Source organism: Acomys minous (genome assembly GCF_964271855.1).
Source record: "Acomys minous genome assembly, chromosome: 1".
NCBI lineage: Eukaryota > Metazoa > Chordata > Mammalia > Rodentia > Muridae > Acomys > Acomys minous.
This window is the reverse complement of record NC_140483.1, coordinates 165,128,082-165,147,394: the sequence shown is the minus strand read 5'-3', so window position 1 is coordinate 165,147,394 and position 19,313 is coordinate 165,128,082. Positions and strand designations below refer to the sequence as shown.

The 19,313-nt window shown below is 41.9% G+C and overlaps 1 protein-coding gene across 3 annotated transcripts in view; it reads right to left on the bottom strand.

Moving 5' to 3' along the window:
- KDM4C (lysine demethylase 4C) overlaps positions 1-12,391 on the bottom strand; it is a 157,005-nt gene extending 144,614 nt beyond the window's left edge. For 2 of the 3 annotated variants that reach the window (XM_084791122.1, XM_084791125.1), the window contains exons 1-2: positions 12,220-12,391; positions 638-788 (exon numbers count right to left, since the gene is read on the bottom strand). In XM_084791122.1, the coding sequence (XP_084647248.1) occupies positions 638-781 (144 nt within the window). In that variant the 5' untranslated portion in view covers positions 782-788; positions 12,220-12,391. The remainder of the gene's footprint in view (positions 1-637; positions 789-12,219) is intronic. The other variant, XM_084791121.1, reaches the window with a different exon arrangement.
- Positions 12,392-19,313: the final 6,922 nt, after the last annotated feature.

Sequence of the window (19,313 nt, the reverse complement as noted above, 5' to 3'; positions counted from 1 at the left end):
AAAAAAAAGAAAGTGCCTGCCACAAAAGACTGACAACCAAAACTGATCACCAGAACTGATATCAGGATAGAGGAGAAAAACAATAATCTCAAGTAAAGTTGTCCTCTGGCCTCTACAGATGAGTTGCAGCATATGTACACAACAAAATACCATATACAAAACCACACAAAAAAATGATAAAATATGAATTTTTCAAAAATAGGTAAACCCAGTACTCAGGAGGCGAGGTAGGCAGATCGCTGTGAGTTTGACGCCAGCCTGGTCTACAAAGTGAGACCAAGGCTAACACAGAAAGACCCTGTCTGGGGCGAGGAAAGGAATCCAAAGGAAAAGAATAAGGAATACAAAGAAAATCACATTAAACGCCAAGTTAATAGGCATTTTCTGTGAGAAATTGATGAAAACGTATACCCTTCCACCTCTGGAAGCCTTGATTTATTAAATACGAAAAGAAAGAAAAAGTATAGAACATAGCCTAGAATAAATAATCCAAAGAAAGTAACATAGCCTTTGAAAAAATTAAGCGTTCCAGGTGAACTAACTAGAATAGCAGACACATTCCATTCAAAGAAACAAAAATTATTAATGTAATTTAAAAATCAAATGATATTTTTAGGGCAAGCCTGAGTATAGTCACCTTGGCAAGACCTGCTCGGTGGGCTCCTTTAGACTCCATGTATGCCAGGTACTTGTTGAACTCCCGAAACTCCTCCATGGAAGGCCTGAAGGTCATTATCTTACAGCTGGGATTCAGAGGACTCTCCGCCTCCACCACCTCCATGATGTCTCTGCAGAAAAAATGTGGCCATCAATAATGTATTGCTGGGATTGTGTTTAGTCAGTGGCCTTCACCAAAACAGTATGCGTGTGTCTACCAAAGGAACTCTTTAGTTACCACTCACATCTTTTCCTGGACTCCTGATGTTTAAAAAAAAAAAAAAAAAGGCTGGCTTCCCTAACATGCTCCTATTCTGGGCACAAAATCACTGACCTGACTGTACTGCTGACCTCCATGAAATATTTCTAGGTAAAAATAAATTTTCTAAAAGTGCAGTCTACCACAGATGCACAAGTTCCACTCTCTCAACTCACATATGTACATATATAAAGGCCTAGCATATATCCTGCATGGAAGATATCCAATATCCCTAGCACACATCTGGAGTGTGCTTCCAGTTTTGTTTGTTTGTTGTTTGTTTTTTTACTAATTTTCATTTAGTTTTATTTTATGTGCACTGGTATGTAGGTGTCAGATGCCTTGGAATTAGAGTTACAGACAGTTGTGAGCTCCCATGTGAGTGCTGGGAATTGAACCCAGGTCCTTTGGAAGAGCAGACACTGCTCTTAGCCACTGAGCCATCTCTCCAGCCCCTTTTTTGTTTTGTTTTGTTTTGTTTTATAAGATGCTGTTCTCTAATAATTTACAAACCAACTACATGGCAAAACCACCAAAAACAAGCCTTAAATACTGAGGACAGAATGCAAGAAGGGGGGTACCAGAGGGGCTCACTCAGTTGATAAGAGTATTTATTATGCAAAAATGAGGTCCAGAATTCAAACTCCAGCATCCACGTAACAAGCCACGCATGGTCATGTTTTGTATCCCCGCCATTGTTCAAGGTCTCACTGGGATTTGCCAGCTGCCACCCTGTCTCCAAGTTCAGCTAAGCGGCCCTTTCTAAAGGGAATAAGGTGGAACATTATACCACAAGACACCTGATGTCATCACACAAACTCCTACAAACACTGCATACACATATAAACATACACACACACTAAAAAATAATAAAAATAATTAATTTTAAAACTCTCACTCTATACAGCAAACTCATAATTATTTAGAAGCATCATCAAAGCTGGTCCTCGCAAAACAATCACTGACTCCTCCCAGGCATCCATGAGATATTGGACCCTCCCTCAAGGATAATCAAATCCTTCATGTGAAATGGCTTACTGCTTACACATAACCTACACATGCCTTCCTCTACTCTTTAAGCCATTTCTTGATTAATTATACTATCTAACAAATATAAACACTAAGCCAATAATTGATCTTATAGAGTTTAGGGAATGTCTTACTCAGCATTACTATTGATGTGATGAAATACCATGACCAAAGCAATTGGGGAGGTAGATTTTTTGTCAGGATAGGAACTAAAATAGGACAGGAACTGGAGGCAGGAGCTGATGCAGAAACCAGAAAGGAGTGCCAGTGACTGGTTTGTTCATCACGGCTTACTCGGCCTGCTTTTATATACAGAACCCAGGACCAGCTCAGGAATGGCAACATCCACAATGAACTGGGCCCTCCACCATCAATCACTAATTAAGAAAATGTCCTACAGGCTGTCAACAGCCATTAAGGCATTTTTCCTTTTTTCTTTTTTTTTTTTCTTTTTTTTTTTTTTTTTTTTTTTCCGAGACAAGATGTCTCTGTGTACTCATGGCTGTCCTAGACTCACTTTGTAGACCAGGCTGGCCTCGAACTCACAGCTATCCACCTGCCTCTACCTCTCGAATGCTGGGATTAAAGGTGTGCTCCACCATGCCCAGCCACATTTTCTTAATTGAGGTTTTCTCTTCTCCTATGACTTTAGCTTGTGTCACACTGATATAATGGTATCCAACACAGGGAATAAACTATAATGATAGAATTTGCCTCTGATATAGCCATGGTTAGCCTTAAACTCAGAATTATGTACTTGAGGATGACCTTGAATTTATGATCCATATGGATATACTTCCCACATGGTATAGCCATACGCACCGCAAATTCCATGTTTCAATATGGAAGCAGTTTCTTGAGTTTTATAGAAAAAAGAAAATTATAAGTCAAGGCTGGGTACATCAGAGAGGCAGGTACTGAAAGATGGGGGAAGCTTTTCCATAGGCCCTACAGGCTATCTGATGACATTCTTAATGTTTGGCTGGTGGAAGCTGATGGTTTAATAGATTACAAAAGGGTTTTGTCTGTTAGTCACAAGATGTAAGTTCTGATACAAACAGGAGAATGAACGGCTACTGGGTGTAGATGACTAAACTAGCCAAAGACAAAGTAACTACCTCAAGATAAGGTTAACTAACCTCAGCACCCGCAACATTCCAACCTCTCCATAGTATTGAAAATCTAATCAGTTAATCAGTCCCTGCAGACAAAGCTGTTTTTCATGAGTTCTGATTTACAATAGTAACAATTAAGAAAATGCAGAGCCAACAGATTCCTGTTTCAAAGTAGGCAAAGAAAGGCGGTTCAGAGAATAAAATCCAAGAGGCACCCGAAGGAGAGAAATAAACAGCAAAGTATCTGGAAGAATATTTCAGGTAAGGAAAAGGTCTCTAGGTTCTGTTCTTCAGGAGATAGCAAGGAGGCAAATATGACTGAAAACAAGACTGAGAAGGGTTAGAGACAACTAGAAAAGGAAGTCAGGAGTTCATGATGTGAATATGCCAGGAACTCATTTTGGACTTCTATCCCTTAACATCTCCAGTTCCTGGAACGCAAACATTTTTTCACATCATTCCAGGAGATAATAGTTCTCTTAAAGTTACCTATTCTCGGAAAACTGAAGCAAAACTGATTTCTTGTTGCTGTGAAGAAAATAGGGTGGGGGTGGAGGAGGTAGAGCACCAAGGAGGCAATTTATCCAACAAAATTTGTGCAGACAAAATAGAGGCTTGTATATATGGTGGGGAGTGAGATGCAATTAGTTTGCCTATTTAGTATATTCTGAAGAAAAGTTCATGACATAAGTGAAAAAGAACAAAAGCCAAGATTTCTGAACTGAGGCTGGAGCTCAATCACACAATCATACTTGCCTAGCATGCACTAGGACTGAGTCCAGCAGTGGGGGGTAGCTCTGGGCATTATCAGTAATTCCAACACCTAAAAATCCTAGGACTCCATAGGCTGAGACAGAAGACCATCAATTCAAGACCAGCTGGAGCTGTACGGCAAAATCATGCCTGAAATAAGGGAAGGAGGTGGGTCCAAGTATGGTGGGGCATGGCTATATTCTCTGCACTAGGGAGACTGAGGCAGGAAAACCACTAGTTCAAGTTCAGCCCGAGCTACATAGAGTTTGGAACCAGTATAGATAGTAAGACCCTGTCTTTGTGGGATGGGGGGTAGGGGAGGGGGGACCCTGTCTGAAGAAACAGAGAAAAAGAAAAGAGCCGAACTTGAAAATCCAGCAATTCTCGAGACTTAAGCAAGGCGGATCACTGTGAGTTAGAGGCCACATAGTGGGCTCTATAATGAGAGGGACAGTAGCCTGGGTCACACAGAAAGACCAGACCCTGCCCCCAAATTACTGCCCCTGCCTCCTGAGTGCTGGGATTAAAGGTGTGCACCACCATGCCTTTAAACTTCTTAAAGAGATCATTCTGACTGCACGGGAGGGACCAAACCCAGCGACCATAGAATATGAAAGGAAATGTATTTTCTGTGTATCCATTAATTCGAAAGGACAGAGAGGGAAGTATGAAAGGAAGATTGAAAAATAAAATGAATTTGAAGTAACCTAAATCTGTGTTCCCAGGCATGGTCACTCAAAATGGTTCTGGAACCTCTTTTAAGATGAAAGCTGTGGTTTTTGAGTAGCCAGCATCCAATATCTAATAAGTCCTTTGCACATAGTACATATTACTGTTTTCTTTAAATGTATGTAGAATATACCACCCAACAAAAATAAACAGAACAAATATTGGGCCATTATTCAAGCACACTCTCAGTCTGCCAACATATCCAATATATTCATAAATACATTCATCAGAAGAAAAAGAGTTATTGGCACATACTTCACTCTTATATCCTAAATAATTCCAGATGCCAAATTCTGTTCTCTAAAATGTTTAATTTCAGTATCAAAAAAAATTCCATGTAAGCTGGGCATGGTGGCACACACCTTTAATCCCAGCACTCAGGAGGCAGAGGCAAGCGGATCTCTGTGAGTTCGAGGCCAGCCTGGTCTACATAGCGAGTCCAGGACAGCCAAGGCTAACACAGAGAGACTCTGTCTAGAAAAACCAAAAAAATAAATAAATAAATAGATACATGTAAGCAACCAGTAGTAATCTCATGATAACATACCCTAAAACTTTCTGATAGATATGAGACTTACTTTTTTTTACTTTTTTAAGGCTATACTTTAAAAAAAATTTTTTTTTCATCTAAGTTAGTAAAAGTAAACGCTAGGGCTGTAGAGATGGCTCAGTGGTTAAGAGCTCTGACTGCTCTTCCAAAGGAGCAGGGTTCAATTGCCAGCACCCACTTAACAGCTCACAACTGTCTGTAACTCTGAAATCTGACACTCCTACACAGACATACATGCAGGCAAAATAAAATAAGTAAAATTTTTAAGAAAGTAATCACTACAGGAAGAAAATTTACCAAACAAAACAAAGCAATAATAGGGGCTAAAGAAATGGCTCAACAGCTATGAGCACTGGCTGTTCTTCTCAGAACCCAGATGGCAGCTCATTAACATCTGTAACTCAAGTTCCAGGTGATCTGACACCCTTACATGCAGATAAAACACCAAAAATACACATAAAATAAAAATATATCAGCCGGGCATGGTGGCATACACCTTTATTCCCAGCACTTGAGAGGAAGAGGCAGTTGAATCCCTGTGAGTTCGAGGCCAGCCTTGAGTCCAGGATAGCAAGGACTGTTACACAGAGCAACCCTGTCTGGAAAAAGAGAGAGAGAGAGAGAGAGAGAGAGAGAGAGAGAGAGAAACCCTGTCTCAAAAAAAACAAAAAAAGCAGGGTAGGGTAGTGCATGCCTTCACCTGGTCTATGACAGCCAAGGCTACACAGAGAAACCCCCATCTTGAAAAAACAAAAATAGACAAAAATAATTAAATAATTAAAGCTAAATTATTTCTTTTAAAAAATGAGTTTCCCCAGCCAGGCATGGTGCACTCCCCTTTAATCCCAGCCCTTGGGAGGCAGAGGCAGGTGGATATTTGTGAGTTCGAGGCCAGCCTGGTCTACAAGTGAGTCCAGGACAACCAGACAGCCAAGGATACACAGAGAAACCCTGTCTGGGGGGAGGGGGAGTTTCCCCAACCCCCCTGCTCTGTTACAGACTCTGGCTATTTTGTTTTTGTAACCGGCTGGTTCCCACAATGAAGAATCACGTGAAAGTGGAGCATGGAGGATAAACTTTTTTGGGGGGGCGGGGTTCAAGACAGAGTTTCTCTGTGTAGCCTTGGCTGTCCTAGACTCACTTTGTAGACCAGCCTAGCCTTGAACTCACAACCATCCGCCTGCCTCCTGAGTGCTGGGATTAAAGGTGTGCTCCACCATGCCTTTAAACTTCTTAAAGAGATTATTCTGACTACTGGGCGGGACCAAATCCAGCTACCATGGAATATGAAAGGAAATGTATTTTCAGTATATCCATTAATTCCAAGGGACAGAGAAGGAAGTATGAAAGGAAGATTGAAAAATAAAATGAGCTAGGGCATTGGGTCTGCCTCACTCTACTTAAACCTCATAACTAAAGGAAATTATGAATTATGTGTCAGTTCCCTGTCCAAACTTACTGTTGCTATTATCTTGTTTCATTTAACACTAGTATTTTAAATTCATATTTTAGAACTCACACACTCTCTATAGTGCTAAAGACAAAAATACACAGTGCATATCTAAGGCCCTAGTTCTGATCTCCAGTACTACAAAAACAAAACAATGACATTATACAGATGAGAAACAGTGTGAGGAGAAAGGAATGGTGGCACAAGCCTTTCATCCCTGCACTGTGGAGGCAGAGGCATGCAGATCTCTGGGAGTTCCAGGCCAGCCTGGTATATAGTGAGTTCCAGGCCAGCCAGAGCTACAGAGTCCCTTTCCCCAAAAAATAAACAAACAGCTGAATCTTGAGGTAGATTGAGTCCCAGCTTCCTGAGGAACCTCCACACTAAATTCTAGACTGGCTATACCAGTTTGCACACCCACTAGCAATGAATAATCCTTTCGCCACCAGCTTGTGCTATCATTTATTTTATTGGTCTTGGCTATTCCAAGTTATGATGAAATATCAAAGGAGCTTTAATTCACATTTCCCTAATGACGAAATATATTGAATATTTCTTTAAGTGTTTCTCAGACATTTGCGTTTCTTTTTACTTACTTTTAAAATTCTGTACCCCGTTTTGTTGTTGTTGTTGTTATTGTTGTTTTGTTTTATTTCGTTTTCCGTTTTGGTTTTGGTTTTTCAAAACAGGGTCTCTCTGTGTAGCCCTGGCTGTCCTGAACTCACTTTGTAGACCAGGCTGGCCTCCAACTCAGAGATCCACATGCTTCTGCCTCCCAAGTGCTGGGATTAAAGGTGTGCGCCACCACTGCCTGGCCTGCACCACATTTTTAATTTGGTTCTTTTCTGGACCTTCAGTCTTCTTGGTTCCTTGTATATTCTACATACTAACACACTACTATATGCATAATTGGTAAAGATAATTTCCCATTCTGTAGTCTACCACTTTGCCCAAATTATGGTGTCCTTTGCCATATAGAAGCTGTCCAGTTTCATGAGGTTCTATTTATTAATTGTTGTTCTTAGTGCCTGTGCCAGTGTTCTGTCCAGAAAACCCTGCCAGTGAGTTCAAGACTATTGCTGACTCTCTTCTATCATATTTAGGATATATGGTCTTACATTGAAGTCCTTGATGCATTTAGAGTAGGTTTTTTGTTTTTTATTTTTCCAGGAAAATATAGATATATTTTCATTCCTCTACATATGACCATCCAGTTTTACCAAGACCATGGTTAAAGATGCTTCCTTTTACTCAGTGTGTATTTCTGGCTTCATTAAAAAATTCAAGTGTCCACAAATACGTAGAATTATATCTGGATCTTAAATTCTATTCTACTGAGCAATACATTTGTTTTATGGCAATACCAACATGTTATCATGTTATTACAGTAGTAATAATTACATAGTAATATACTGAAATCAGGATTGTGCTATACCTCCTTGCATATACATCCAAAGAACTCTTCATCTTACTAAATACCTGCACATCCATGTTCATTACTTCTCTATACATAATAAGCAGGAAACTATAAACAGCCCAAGTGCTAGTCAACTACTGGAATAAATAATGAAAATGTGGTACACTTACACAATGAAATATTATTTGGTGGTTAAAAAAAATAAAATTTTCAGGTAAATGGAAAGAGCTAGAAATAGTCATCTTGCGTAACTAAAACCATAAAGACAAATATTGCATGTTTTCTCTTAGATGTGTATGTTAGCTTTTACTCTTTAGATGTGTGAGCTATAATTTGAATAGCCACAGAGGTTAAGCACCTAATACTTAGTAAAAGGGGGTGGAGTGTGGGGGCTAAGTACCTAGTACCTAGTAAAAGGGTTGGGGGCGATTATCCTAAGAAAGGGAAAATAAAAATATAATGATATGGGGAGATAAAGCAGAATGACCAATATCAAGTGATGAGGGAAATAGGAGGGTAGGGAAATTAAAAGAGAAAATATAGGGAGAGACACTGAAGGCCTTAAGCCATAAGGAAGCCTGCTACTTTAGAAGTTTTCTTAAATATATAATCTATGAAAGTAATCTAAATATAATCATCATATAATAGGGTAGACAAAAGCCCAACTCATTATCTGCCACAAAACCCCAGTACAGGAAATGTGTTACATCTTTTTGAGTCATTAGCCAAATGGATCCTATAAATATGACTGCAAAACTTAACAGGCTATTACCAAAGCTATTGGTTACTTGCCACAACCTAATATTAAGGCCCAAATACTAAAAACACCAGCTACTCATACCATCAAACACGGTACCCATGAAATTGAACCAGTACCCAAAAAGATGCTTTACCTCTGCTTACTAGCATTCATGGTGCTGGAAGGTACTTTAAACCATACAAGAGAAGAAAGTTAATCTTCAATATTACCCAGCAACAAGCCCTGTAACCTGCCTGCAACTTATTTTGGTTTACTGGAGTATTCAATACCTTTTTTTTATTATTATTAGATTTACCATGACATGGAATACATGACGCTGCTTAAGTGGCCATGCACTTGAAATAGGTCATGGGTCTAGGAAAAAAATCTACTACTGCTTCTCTGCTAAATAACACTACAATAAATGACTGCTAGTGGCTTAATGCTATAGCCATAGATCAGTGTCTCACTAAACATTCATCAGAGAAGCTTCTTACAGTAGGTGGTAATTAACAGAGACCCACAACTGGACGATGTGCAGAGAGTGAGAGCTTTGGAGCACTTAGGTCTAAATGAGATGTCTTCATCAAACTCCTCAATCCCCAAGTCTCAAGAATCTCTGCAGAAGAGGAGGTGGAAAGACTGTAAGGCCAGAGGCAATGGATGATTCCAAAGAAAGAGCATCTTCCAGGGACAACAGGAACAATGCACACACAAAAGACCTGTATAGGCTCAAGCTATATGAGGGAGAAGTGGACATGGAGTCCTATCCTTAATCAAGAAGGTATTTGTAATTGATGCCCTCCGGGAAAGTCAGTTCTCTCCAATGGAGTGTCATTGGATATAATAACCACACTCCAGGGCAGGCCTCTGGCCCAGAAGTGGTTGACCCAAGATAAAACACATTGGTTGGTTGGGTGGGAATTGTGGGGAGGCTGTGAGAGAGAGCTAGAACATGAAGTGGTGGAGAGGATCTGGGAGGAGTTAGTTGGTGGTGAGAAAAATATGAACAAAATATATTATATGAAAACTTTTAATACAAATAAACAAGAAATGGTACTTATAGAGGAGCACTAAACATGTAATTATTAATATGTAATAGAAGACAATTTTTCTAGCCCATCACCTTAACCACTCAAACTTTTAACCACTGAGCCATCTTACCAGCTCCTGTGAAAACAATTTTTAAAGAAAGACCCTATTATGTATAGTGACAGTACAGAATGTACCTATTTTATCATTTAAGCTCTACTAAATAGTAACAACTAATGTCAAAGTTATAGGTATAAGCAGTAAGAAGCACTGCTAACAGTAAGTGGGATTGAAAATGTAGTTTAGTAGAGTTAGCCAACCATGCACCAAAGCCTTCAATTCAATCTCCAGCACTGAGTCAAACAATGGTAATCCAACACTCAGGAAGTAGACAGAAAGATCACAAATTCACCAATCCCTGTGGGCTACAAGAGGCACCACAAAGGTAAAGGAAAGTGTGAGAGGATGGAAATAAGTGAATTTTTTTAGAATTAAAATAAATAAAGTAAAACAAAGCAAGCCTCTGAGTTGAATTTTATTGTATCACCAATTTTGTGGAGAAGTGTAAACATTATGCAAATTCAAAAACACTAAAATTAGAAGGAGGGCCTAAAGTTCCTAAACAAGTAGGCATTACATTCCAAACAAAGCATAACAGTTACCAGGCCAGCAAGTTTGAGAACACTTAGGTAGTGATCGTGCTAATAGTAAAAAGATTTTTTTTTCTTTTTTTCCATCTTAGAGATTGAACCTAAGATCTTCAGATACTAAGCATTCACATACCACTTGAGCTATATTCCCTGACTGAGGAGTAAGGAGAAATGGCAAATTTTAGAGAGTAGCACTGCATGAATAAAGGCGAACACCTGGAATTCCCTGCACTGCGCAGGCAGAAGCAGGTGCATCTCCTTGAGTTCAAGGCAGAATTACATAAAGTAAGACCTTGACTCAAAAACAACAAAAAGAAAAAAAAGTTAAGGTCATTAACTTTTTTTTGTATGTACATTAGTGTTTTGCCTGCATGTATGTCTGTGTGATACTGAAGTCACAGACAGTTGTGAGTTGCCATGTGGGTGCTTGGAATTGAACCCAGGTCCCCTGGAAGAGCAGCCGATGGGTGCCCTTTAACTACTGAGCCATCTCTCCAGCCCAAGTCACTAATTTTTTAAAAAGATTTATTTATTTATTATTTATACAAATCTCATTATAGATGGTTGTGAGCCAACATGGGGTTGCTGGGAATTGAACTCATGACCTTTGGAAGAGCAGTCAGTGCTCTTAACTTCTGAGCTATCTCTCCAGCCCAAGTCACTAATTTTTTAACCATTTTTTTTTCTTGGTTTTTCGAGACAAGAGTTTCTCTGTATATCCTTGGCTGTCCTGGACTCATTTTGTAGATCAGGCTGGCCTCGAATTCACAGTGATCCACCTGCCTCTGCCTCCTGAGTGCTGGGATTATTAAAGATGTGCTGCGCCACCACCGCCCGCCCAGCCACCATCACACTTTTAAATGAGAATATTAGAAACCTTTGCATAGAAACAATGAAGCTCTCCCTCTCCTGTTTTTAATTGCAAAACTCAAGTGGGTGAAAAGTAGCAAAGATTGGAGATAAGCTATGCGAATGGAGCCTTATCAAAAGCTTCTCTCAAGAACTGCTGCAGTTCTAAATCAAGCTTTCTAAGCAGTGCTAGGTAAATCACCAAGTGTGAATGACTTGAGTGCAAAAAGAAAAAGAAAAAAGAATAAGTTTGCTAAGTCTTCTCTGGTAACACCTGTCCAAAGGCAGTTCGTGCGAGCTTGCGGGGCTGGGGGGGGGGGGGGGGGAGCCTGCCTCTTGGGTCCACTACGAAAACATCAGAACTGAGTCCAGCTGCTTTCACTGCTAAGCAGAAAACACCCAAGTTCCAGCCCCAGGTAGCCCGCCTGCTTTCCCCGCCGCATTCCCACTGCACAACACGCCCTGTCCCTGCAAGTTCACTTGCCGCATCAAGCTCGCATTTATTAAGCACCCACTGTTTACCCCGCGCATCATGGCTCCTCCAAGAACTGCACAAAGAAATGGCCTCAGGACGGAGCAAAGAAAAACGAAAAGATCATCTGCCAGGGCAAGAACAAACCCGAGTGGGGGGGTGGGGGCTACCTGCGACCTCGCGGGTGGGGACCTCCCGACCCCGAAGGGAGGCCCGGAGGGCGCCCAGGAGGCCGAGCCTTCCCGCAGTCGGCCGCAGTCGGGTTGGTCGGTGCCGCAGTCCACCCAGGCGCGGCGGTCCAGAGCAGGCACCACCTCCGTTCGGCTCCGAGGAGACCGACGGGCGAGCTCCCGAACCCGGAGGCCCAGCGTGGGCTGTCACGGCCGCCTCCTCCCTCCCAGCGGACGGCTGTGCACTGCTGCCCTCCCCCCCCCCTCCCCAGGCCCCGTGCCGCTGTCCGGAGAAGACCGGCCGAGGCCGCCAGCCTTCCCGCTCTGCCCGCATCAAGAAGCGGTTACCTGCGCCGCGGGCAGAGGCCCAGAGGCCTCCGGAACGAAGGAGGATGGAAAAGTGCGGCCTTCCCCGAGGGCTTTGGGATCTTTGGAAGACTTGTTCCGCACTAGGTGACAGCTGTTCGCTGCGCACGCGCACGGGGAGCCGCCGCGGGATCCCTCCGCCGCTTGCCCTCCCTCCCCCCCCTTCCCCCTCCCCCTCGGCTCCCGTGTGGGCGGACGGCTCCGGCGCCCAGCTTCTTCCTGAGTGTGGGGCACGCGCGCCCACGTGACCGCTGGGCCGGGCGCTCTCTGGGTCACGTGGGCTTCTAAACTGCTTAAAGGTGCCAGGCACCTTACTTAGAGCCGAGACTCCGGCTGCTTGCTTAGCGGAAGTTCGCCCTTCTGTTTTTCGTTTTGCCTTAGGGACAGTCTCTTCTTTCTCAGAGGAGAAAAACGCTGAAAAAGCAGGAGCGGGGTCCCTCCAGGCTGCTACTAAACGCACCGCACTCCTGCGGAAACTCTGGCTGCTGGTCTATGGCAACCCAGGGCCACAAGGACTACTGACTGATTTTTACCTCTGGGGAGGTGCCCAGGAAGTCAAGGCCCGTGATGACATTGTCCGGTGCTAGAATTCCATCCAAGGGCCTGCGACTCTGAGCCTCCTTAAGTGGGAAATCCCATGTGAGCAAAGAGTTCCCAAATTCCTCGCAACCAGCCTCCCACGAGTAAAAACTCCTAATTCTTTTTGTTGTTGTTGTCATTTTTGTTTGTGTCGTCCCCCCCCCCCCCGGACGGTTTCTCTGTGTAGACTCGGCTGTCCTGGACTCACTTTGTAGACCAGGCTGGCCTTGAACTCACAGTGATCTTCCTGCCTCTGCTTCCCAGATGCTGGGATTAAAGGCGTGTGGCACCACGCCCGGCTAAACTCTTAATTTAGGGATTTCTGGGTTAGGGAGCCTGAATTGAAGTAACTGAAAGTGCAGGAACTTCTGGACCCCTGCAAGTTTAGATGTGAGTTAGCTTGCTACATGTTTATATAAATCTGACTTCTAGGACGGCAGAGGAATCACACAGACCTCAAACTTTTGCAGACAGATAAATGGCTGAACACTAAATGTTTTTCAAGGCTAAACAGTTTTTAACATCCCACAGTTCATTTGTTGGGTCATTTGTTTTATTTCCTCTAATAACTAAGATTGACCAGGTACATACAAAAGTGAGTACACCAGCGCCATCATTTAAACTGTTGTGATTTGTTACAAAGCCTTGATTTCTAGTGGATGTGGTGGCATACGCCTATAAAAAATCCTGGGACTTGGGAGGTCGTCCTCAGCAACATAGCAAATTTGAGGTTAGCACGAGCTACATAAGACTTTCTCAAAATGAAAACTGATTACCACTTTTTAAAAAGCCTCAACAAATTCACCAAAATGTCCTTAATTTTTTTTTTTTAAAGAAGGAGGATTGTATAGACAGGAATATTGTTAACCTAGAAATAATGAGATTGAGCCACCATATTTCTTTGACTGTTGAAAATACAGCTTTGGGGGCTGGAGAGATGGCTCAGAGGTTAAGAGCACTGTCTGCTTTTTCAAAGGTCCCGAGTTCAAATCCCAGAAACCACATATGTGGCTCACAACCATCTATTATGAGATTTGGGTCCCTCTTCTGGCATACAGGCACACGTGCAAGCAAAGCACTGCATGAATAGTAAATCAATAAATCTTTTTATTAAATAAATCTTTTTTAAAAAGAAAAAAATACTGCTTAGGGTGTGGGTAGCCACAATTCTGAACTTGACTAACTTATGTGGCCAACTGGTAATTTTCCAATGTGTATATTATTAAGATTGATAACCCTTCTCCAAAGCAATTGAATATACTAAAAGCTATAGATACATGTCTTTAAAATTTAGGGCATTTTGTGAACTAGGCACACCAACGAATTACATGTATATTAACTAAATAGTTGAAATAGTTCAATGAGTAGTATTTTCTTTTGTTGTTGTTATTGTTTTCTTTTGGTTTTTTGAGACAGGATTTCTCTGTGTAGCCTTGGCTGTCCTGGTCTCACTTTGTAGACCAGGCTGGCCTCCAGTTCACAGAGCTCCACCAGCCTCTGTCTCCCAGAGTGCCGGGATTACAGGCATGCACCACCGTGCTCATTGTCAAGGAAATATTTCATGTTCTCATTTATGGGCCCGAGACATTATATACACATAAACTCAACATTATGTATTAGTGGCATGAAAATAGGAACAAGACTATCTTGGGAACAAAGAAAACAAATAAGAAGAGTGAAAGAGGTGCAATCTTGCTGGGCGTGGTGGTGCCGCCTTTAATCCCAACACTCGGGAGGCAGAGGCAGTGGATCACTGTGAGTTTGAGGCCAGCCTGGTCTACAAAGCAAGTCCAGGATAGCCAAATAACACAGAGAGACTCTGTCTCAAAAAACAAAACAAAACAAACAAACAAACAAAAAAGAAGTGCAATCTGGGAAGGTATGCTTAAAATACATCATATACTTATACGAAAAATAATTTTAGTCAACGTCTATAACAGAAATAAAGGTCAATGTCAAAAGTTCCCTCAACCTCCACCCCTGCTGGGCACAATGGTTTGCCTTTATGCCCAGCATTTGGGATGCACAAATAGGTGGATCTCTAAGTTCCAGGCCAGCCTAGTTTACAGAGTAAGTTCCAGGATAGCCAGGACTGCACAGAGAAACCCTGTCTTCTTTTCTTTTCTTTTCTTAAGATTTATTTATTTATTATTGTGTATACAGTGTTCTGCCTGCATGTACACCTGTAGGTCAGAAGAGGGCATCAGATCACGTTACAGATGGTTGTGAACCACCATGTATTTGTTGGGAATTGAACTCAGGACCTTTGGAAGGGCAGACTATACTCTTAACCACTGAGCCATCTCTCCAGTGCTGAGAAACCCTGTCTTTATTATAATAATAATGATGATGATGATGATGAAGATGATGATAATAATATTTTCAAAGTTTGCTGGGAGTAGTGCCACAATCCTTTATAGTCTAAGAACTTGGCAAGTGGACCTCTGTGAGTTCAAGACCAGACTGACTGTAGGTCAGCTGAAGCTATATAGTAAGGCCTTGTCTTAAAAAAGAGAAAAACACTGTATGTAGTTTATTTTATATATGTGTAATAATATAAATGTATATGTTTAAAAAAAGAAGTAAATAACAAAAAAAGAAAAGAAAAGAAATTCAAGGAGCTGGTCTAGATTAAAAATAAAAATAACTGAAGAGGCTGGGCATGTGGCATGCCTTTAATCCCAGTACTCAGGAGCAGAGGCAGGGGGATCTCTGTAGCTTCGAGGCCAGCCTGGTCTACAAAGTGAGTCCAGGACAGCAGCCAGAGCTATTACACAGAGAAACCCTGCCTCAAAAAAAAAAAAAAAAAAAGTACATGTGCTTGTGTATGTATGTAAAGAAAAAACAATGTGGCAGGTTTTTTTTCTTTTCTTTTCTTTCTTTCTTTTTTTTTTTTTTTTTTTTTTTTTTTTGGTTTTTAAGACAGGATTTCTCTGCATAGGCTTAGGTGTCCTGGCCTCGAACTCACAGCAATCCACCTGCCTCTGCCCCCCCCCATGTGCTGGGATTAAAGGCCTGTGCCATCATGCCCGGTATAAATGATTTTATTTCTAAAGCAAATCTAAGTAAAACATGAATGTGCAGTCAGGAAGGAAGCAAAGGAAAAGAAAACAAGGGACTAAAGAAAGCTTACTGCTGCTGGGTGTGGTGGTGCATGCCTTTGATCCCAGCACTGGGGATGCAGAGGCAGGTGGATCGCTGTGAATTCGAGGCCAGCCTGGTCTACAAAGTAAGTCCAGGACAGCCAAGGCTACACAGAGAAACCGTTTCTACAAAAACAAAAACAAAACAAAACAAAAAAACTCTGTCTCAAAAAACAAAAAGAAAGAAAGAAAGAAAGAAAGAAAGAAAAAGCTTACGGCTGCCCTGGAACTCACTTGGTAGAACAAGATGGCTTTGAACTTACAGAGATCCACCTGCCTCTGCCTCTGAGTGCTGGGATTAAAGGTGTGCAGCACCATGCCTGGCTAGATTTTCCATTTTTTTCGACCAGAAGGACTTTCTTTCCTGATAATAATAATGACAACAACAATAATAATAATAATGAGGAGGACAAAGAGGACAAGAAGTCTGTATACAGAGGAGGAGTAGGGTTTTTTTGTTTTTTTTTTTTTTCTTTTTTTGGTTTTTCAAGACAGGGATTCTCTGTGTAGCCTTGGCTGTCCTGGACTCGCTTTGTAGACCAGGCTGGCCTCTTACAATGATCCACCTGCCTCTGCCTCCCAAGTGCCACGATTAAAGATATGCACCACCTCCACAAGGCATAATTTTTTTGCAGTGTTTATTTTTTGAAACAAGATCTTTCTATGTAGTGTGATGGCTAATTTCATCAACTACATCTGGAATTAAGTAAAAAAAAAACCCAAAAAACAAAAACAAAAACAAAAGAAACAAGCAGCTGGGCTGTGGGGGGTTTTTGTTTCCTTTTTTAAAAGATTTATTTATTTATTATGTATACAGTGTTTTGCTTACATGTATATCTACACACCAGAAGAGGGCACTAGATCTCATTATAGATGGTTAGGAGTCACCATGTGGTTGCTGGGAATTGAACTCAGGACCTTTGGAAAAGCAAGCAGTGCTTTTAACCTCTGAGCCATCCCTCCAGCCCCGAGGGATTTTTCTTGACTGGATCATTTGAAGTGGGAAGACCAAGTCTAAACCTGATGTGCATCTTCTCGTGGCAGTCCATATAATGGAAGAAGAAAGCTTCTGCTTTTTGCCTGCTTGCCATCTTCCCTGCTGCTAAGGCATTAGAACTTACTTATTCAGGATTTCAACATAGACTGAACAACAGCTGAAATGTCCAGCCTTGTGGACTGTCAACTACACGATTCTTAGCCAGGTGTGGTGGCGCATGCCTTTAATCCCTGCACTTGGGAGGCAGAGGCAAGCGGATCGCTGTGAGTTCAAGGCCAGCCTGGTCTACAAAGTGAGTCCAGGACAGCCAAGGTTACACAGAGAACCCTGTCTCAAAAAAACCAAAAACAAAAACAAGTTTTTTGGCCTTCCTGTCAGGAGACAGTCATTTTTGGACTAGTCTGTAATTCACTCCGACAAATGGCATATAATACATATAATAAGATTGTGCATGCACATTCATTCATTCATTCATTCATTCATTCATTCTATCAGTTCAGTTCCCTTAGATAATCCTGACTAATACCGTAGACCATGGTGGCTTTGAACTTGAGGTGAGGTCCTTACATCAGTTTCCCAAGTACTATGTAGACAGTCTTGAGTCACCATGTCAAGCAATTCTCAATTCTTAAAATGTTTCTTTGCCTGTAAGTCCTTCTGTCTTTGAATTTGAGTTACAGCCTGTTCTGAAACCAGATCTGACCACCTGTTCTCAATAATCCATTTAAAAGAAAGGGGGTGGGGGGAGGGGGTGGAAAGCAGGAGCCAGGTGTGTGGCACAAGCCTGTAATACCAGCACTCAGGAGGCAGAGGTAGGCAGATCTCTGTGAGTTTGAGGCCAGCCTGGTCTACAAAGTGAGTCCAAGACAGCCAAAGCTACACAGAGAAAACCTGTCCTGAAAAAAAGAAAAAAGAAAAAAATGGAAAACAGAAAAAAAAATAGATATATTTGATGTACATTGGGAAGAAGGGCAAAGAAAATCAGTGACTTTCCTGTGTAGCCTTCGCTGTCCTGGGCTCACTTTGTAGGCTAGCCTCAAGCTCAGATCCACCTACCTCTGTCTCCCAGAGTGCTGGGATTACAGGCAAGCACCACTAAGCCCAGCCTGAGGTTTAAATTTGAATAGCAGGCCAAGGATATACACTTCTAAACACTCCCAGTCAAGATGTGTTAGACCACCATCATTGTCTGAGCTTCATTCTTTTTTTTAAAAAAAGATTTATTTATTATGCATACAGTATGCACCAGATCACATTATAGGTGGTTGTGAGCCACCATGTGGATGCTGGGAATTGAGCTTCATTCTTATGCAATTAGGCCGTCTGACAAATTACTAAAGCTATGAAATCTGAATCCCTTTCCAGGAAAACCAGTCCCTTCTTGGTCTGGTGCCTTTTTTTCTGATTGCAGCATGAGATTCCTGTTTCTTTAAGGTCCATTGCTTCAATAGTCTGAAAGTCAGACTGAGAGACACAATGTCTCTTTATTTCTGCCTAACCTATTACTTTCCCATGAAAAACCCCTTTCTTCCTAAAGCCAACAAAGATTGCAGGAAATGCTCCTAACTGCTGCCTTAGAGGTCTCTAGTGTGGATAGGACGTGAGGAGACGCAAGCTGTGTACTTCTTTGTTTCTGCCCCTCCTTTACTGTCTAACCCTATCAACAGGTCTCTATCCTGAACTTGCTATCCACTTAGCCCTTTGAACGCCCCAGAGGTTCCCTGTATTCCTCCACTGCTCCTTTGCCCTACTGCTGTCCTTAACCACATCCAAGATCCCTGAGGGCTTTCTCACAAACAATAGAAAGCCTTATTCAAAGTAGGAAAAAGTAAAGGTCTTGCTTTTTTTGTTGTTTTGTTTTTTTGAGACAGGGTTTCTCCGTGTAAAAGTCCTGGCTGTCTTGCACTCACTTTTGTAGACCAGGCTGGCCTTGAACTCACCTGTTCTGCCTGCTTCTGCCTCCCAAGTGCTGGGATCAAAGGCATGTGCCACCACATGGCTGTGGGCTCAGCTGTGGGTCTCAAACTCTTTAAATCATCCCTTGACTCTACTTCCCAACTTCAGGGATTATAAGAGTTAGTCACCACAGCTGGTTTGGTTTTTGTTCAGCTGCTTCTACTTGCTAATGTGCAGAGGGTCATCCTGGATGAATCACCAACATTGTGTGTTATACTAGCATTGGCCTCTTCATTCATTGGCTACAGAGAAGACCGTGTACTCACTTTCCGTTCTTTTCTTTCTTTCTTTTTATTTATTTATTTATTTTTGGTTTTTTGAGTCAGGGTTTCCTGGCTGTCCTGGACTACAATTGTAGACAGGGATGGCCTTGAACTCCCAGAGATCCGCTGGCCTCTGCC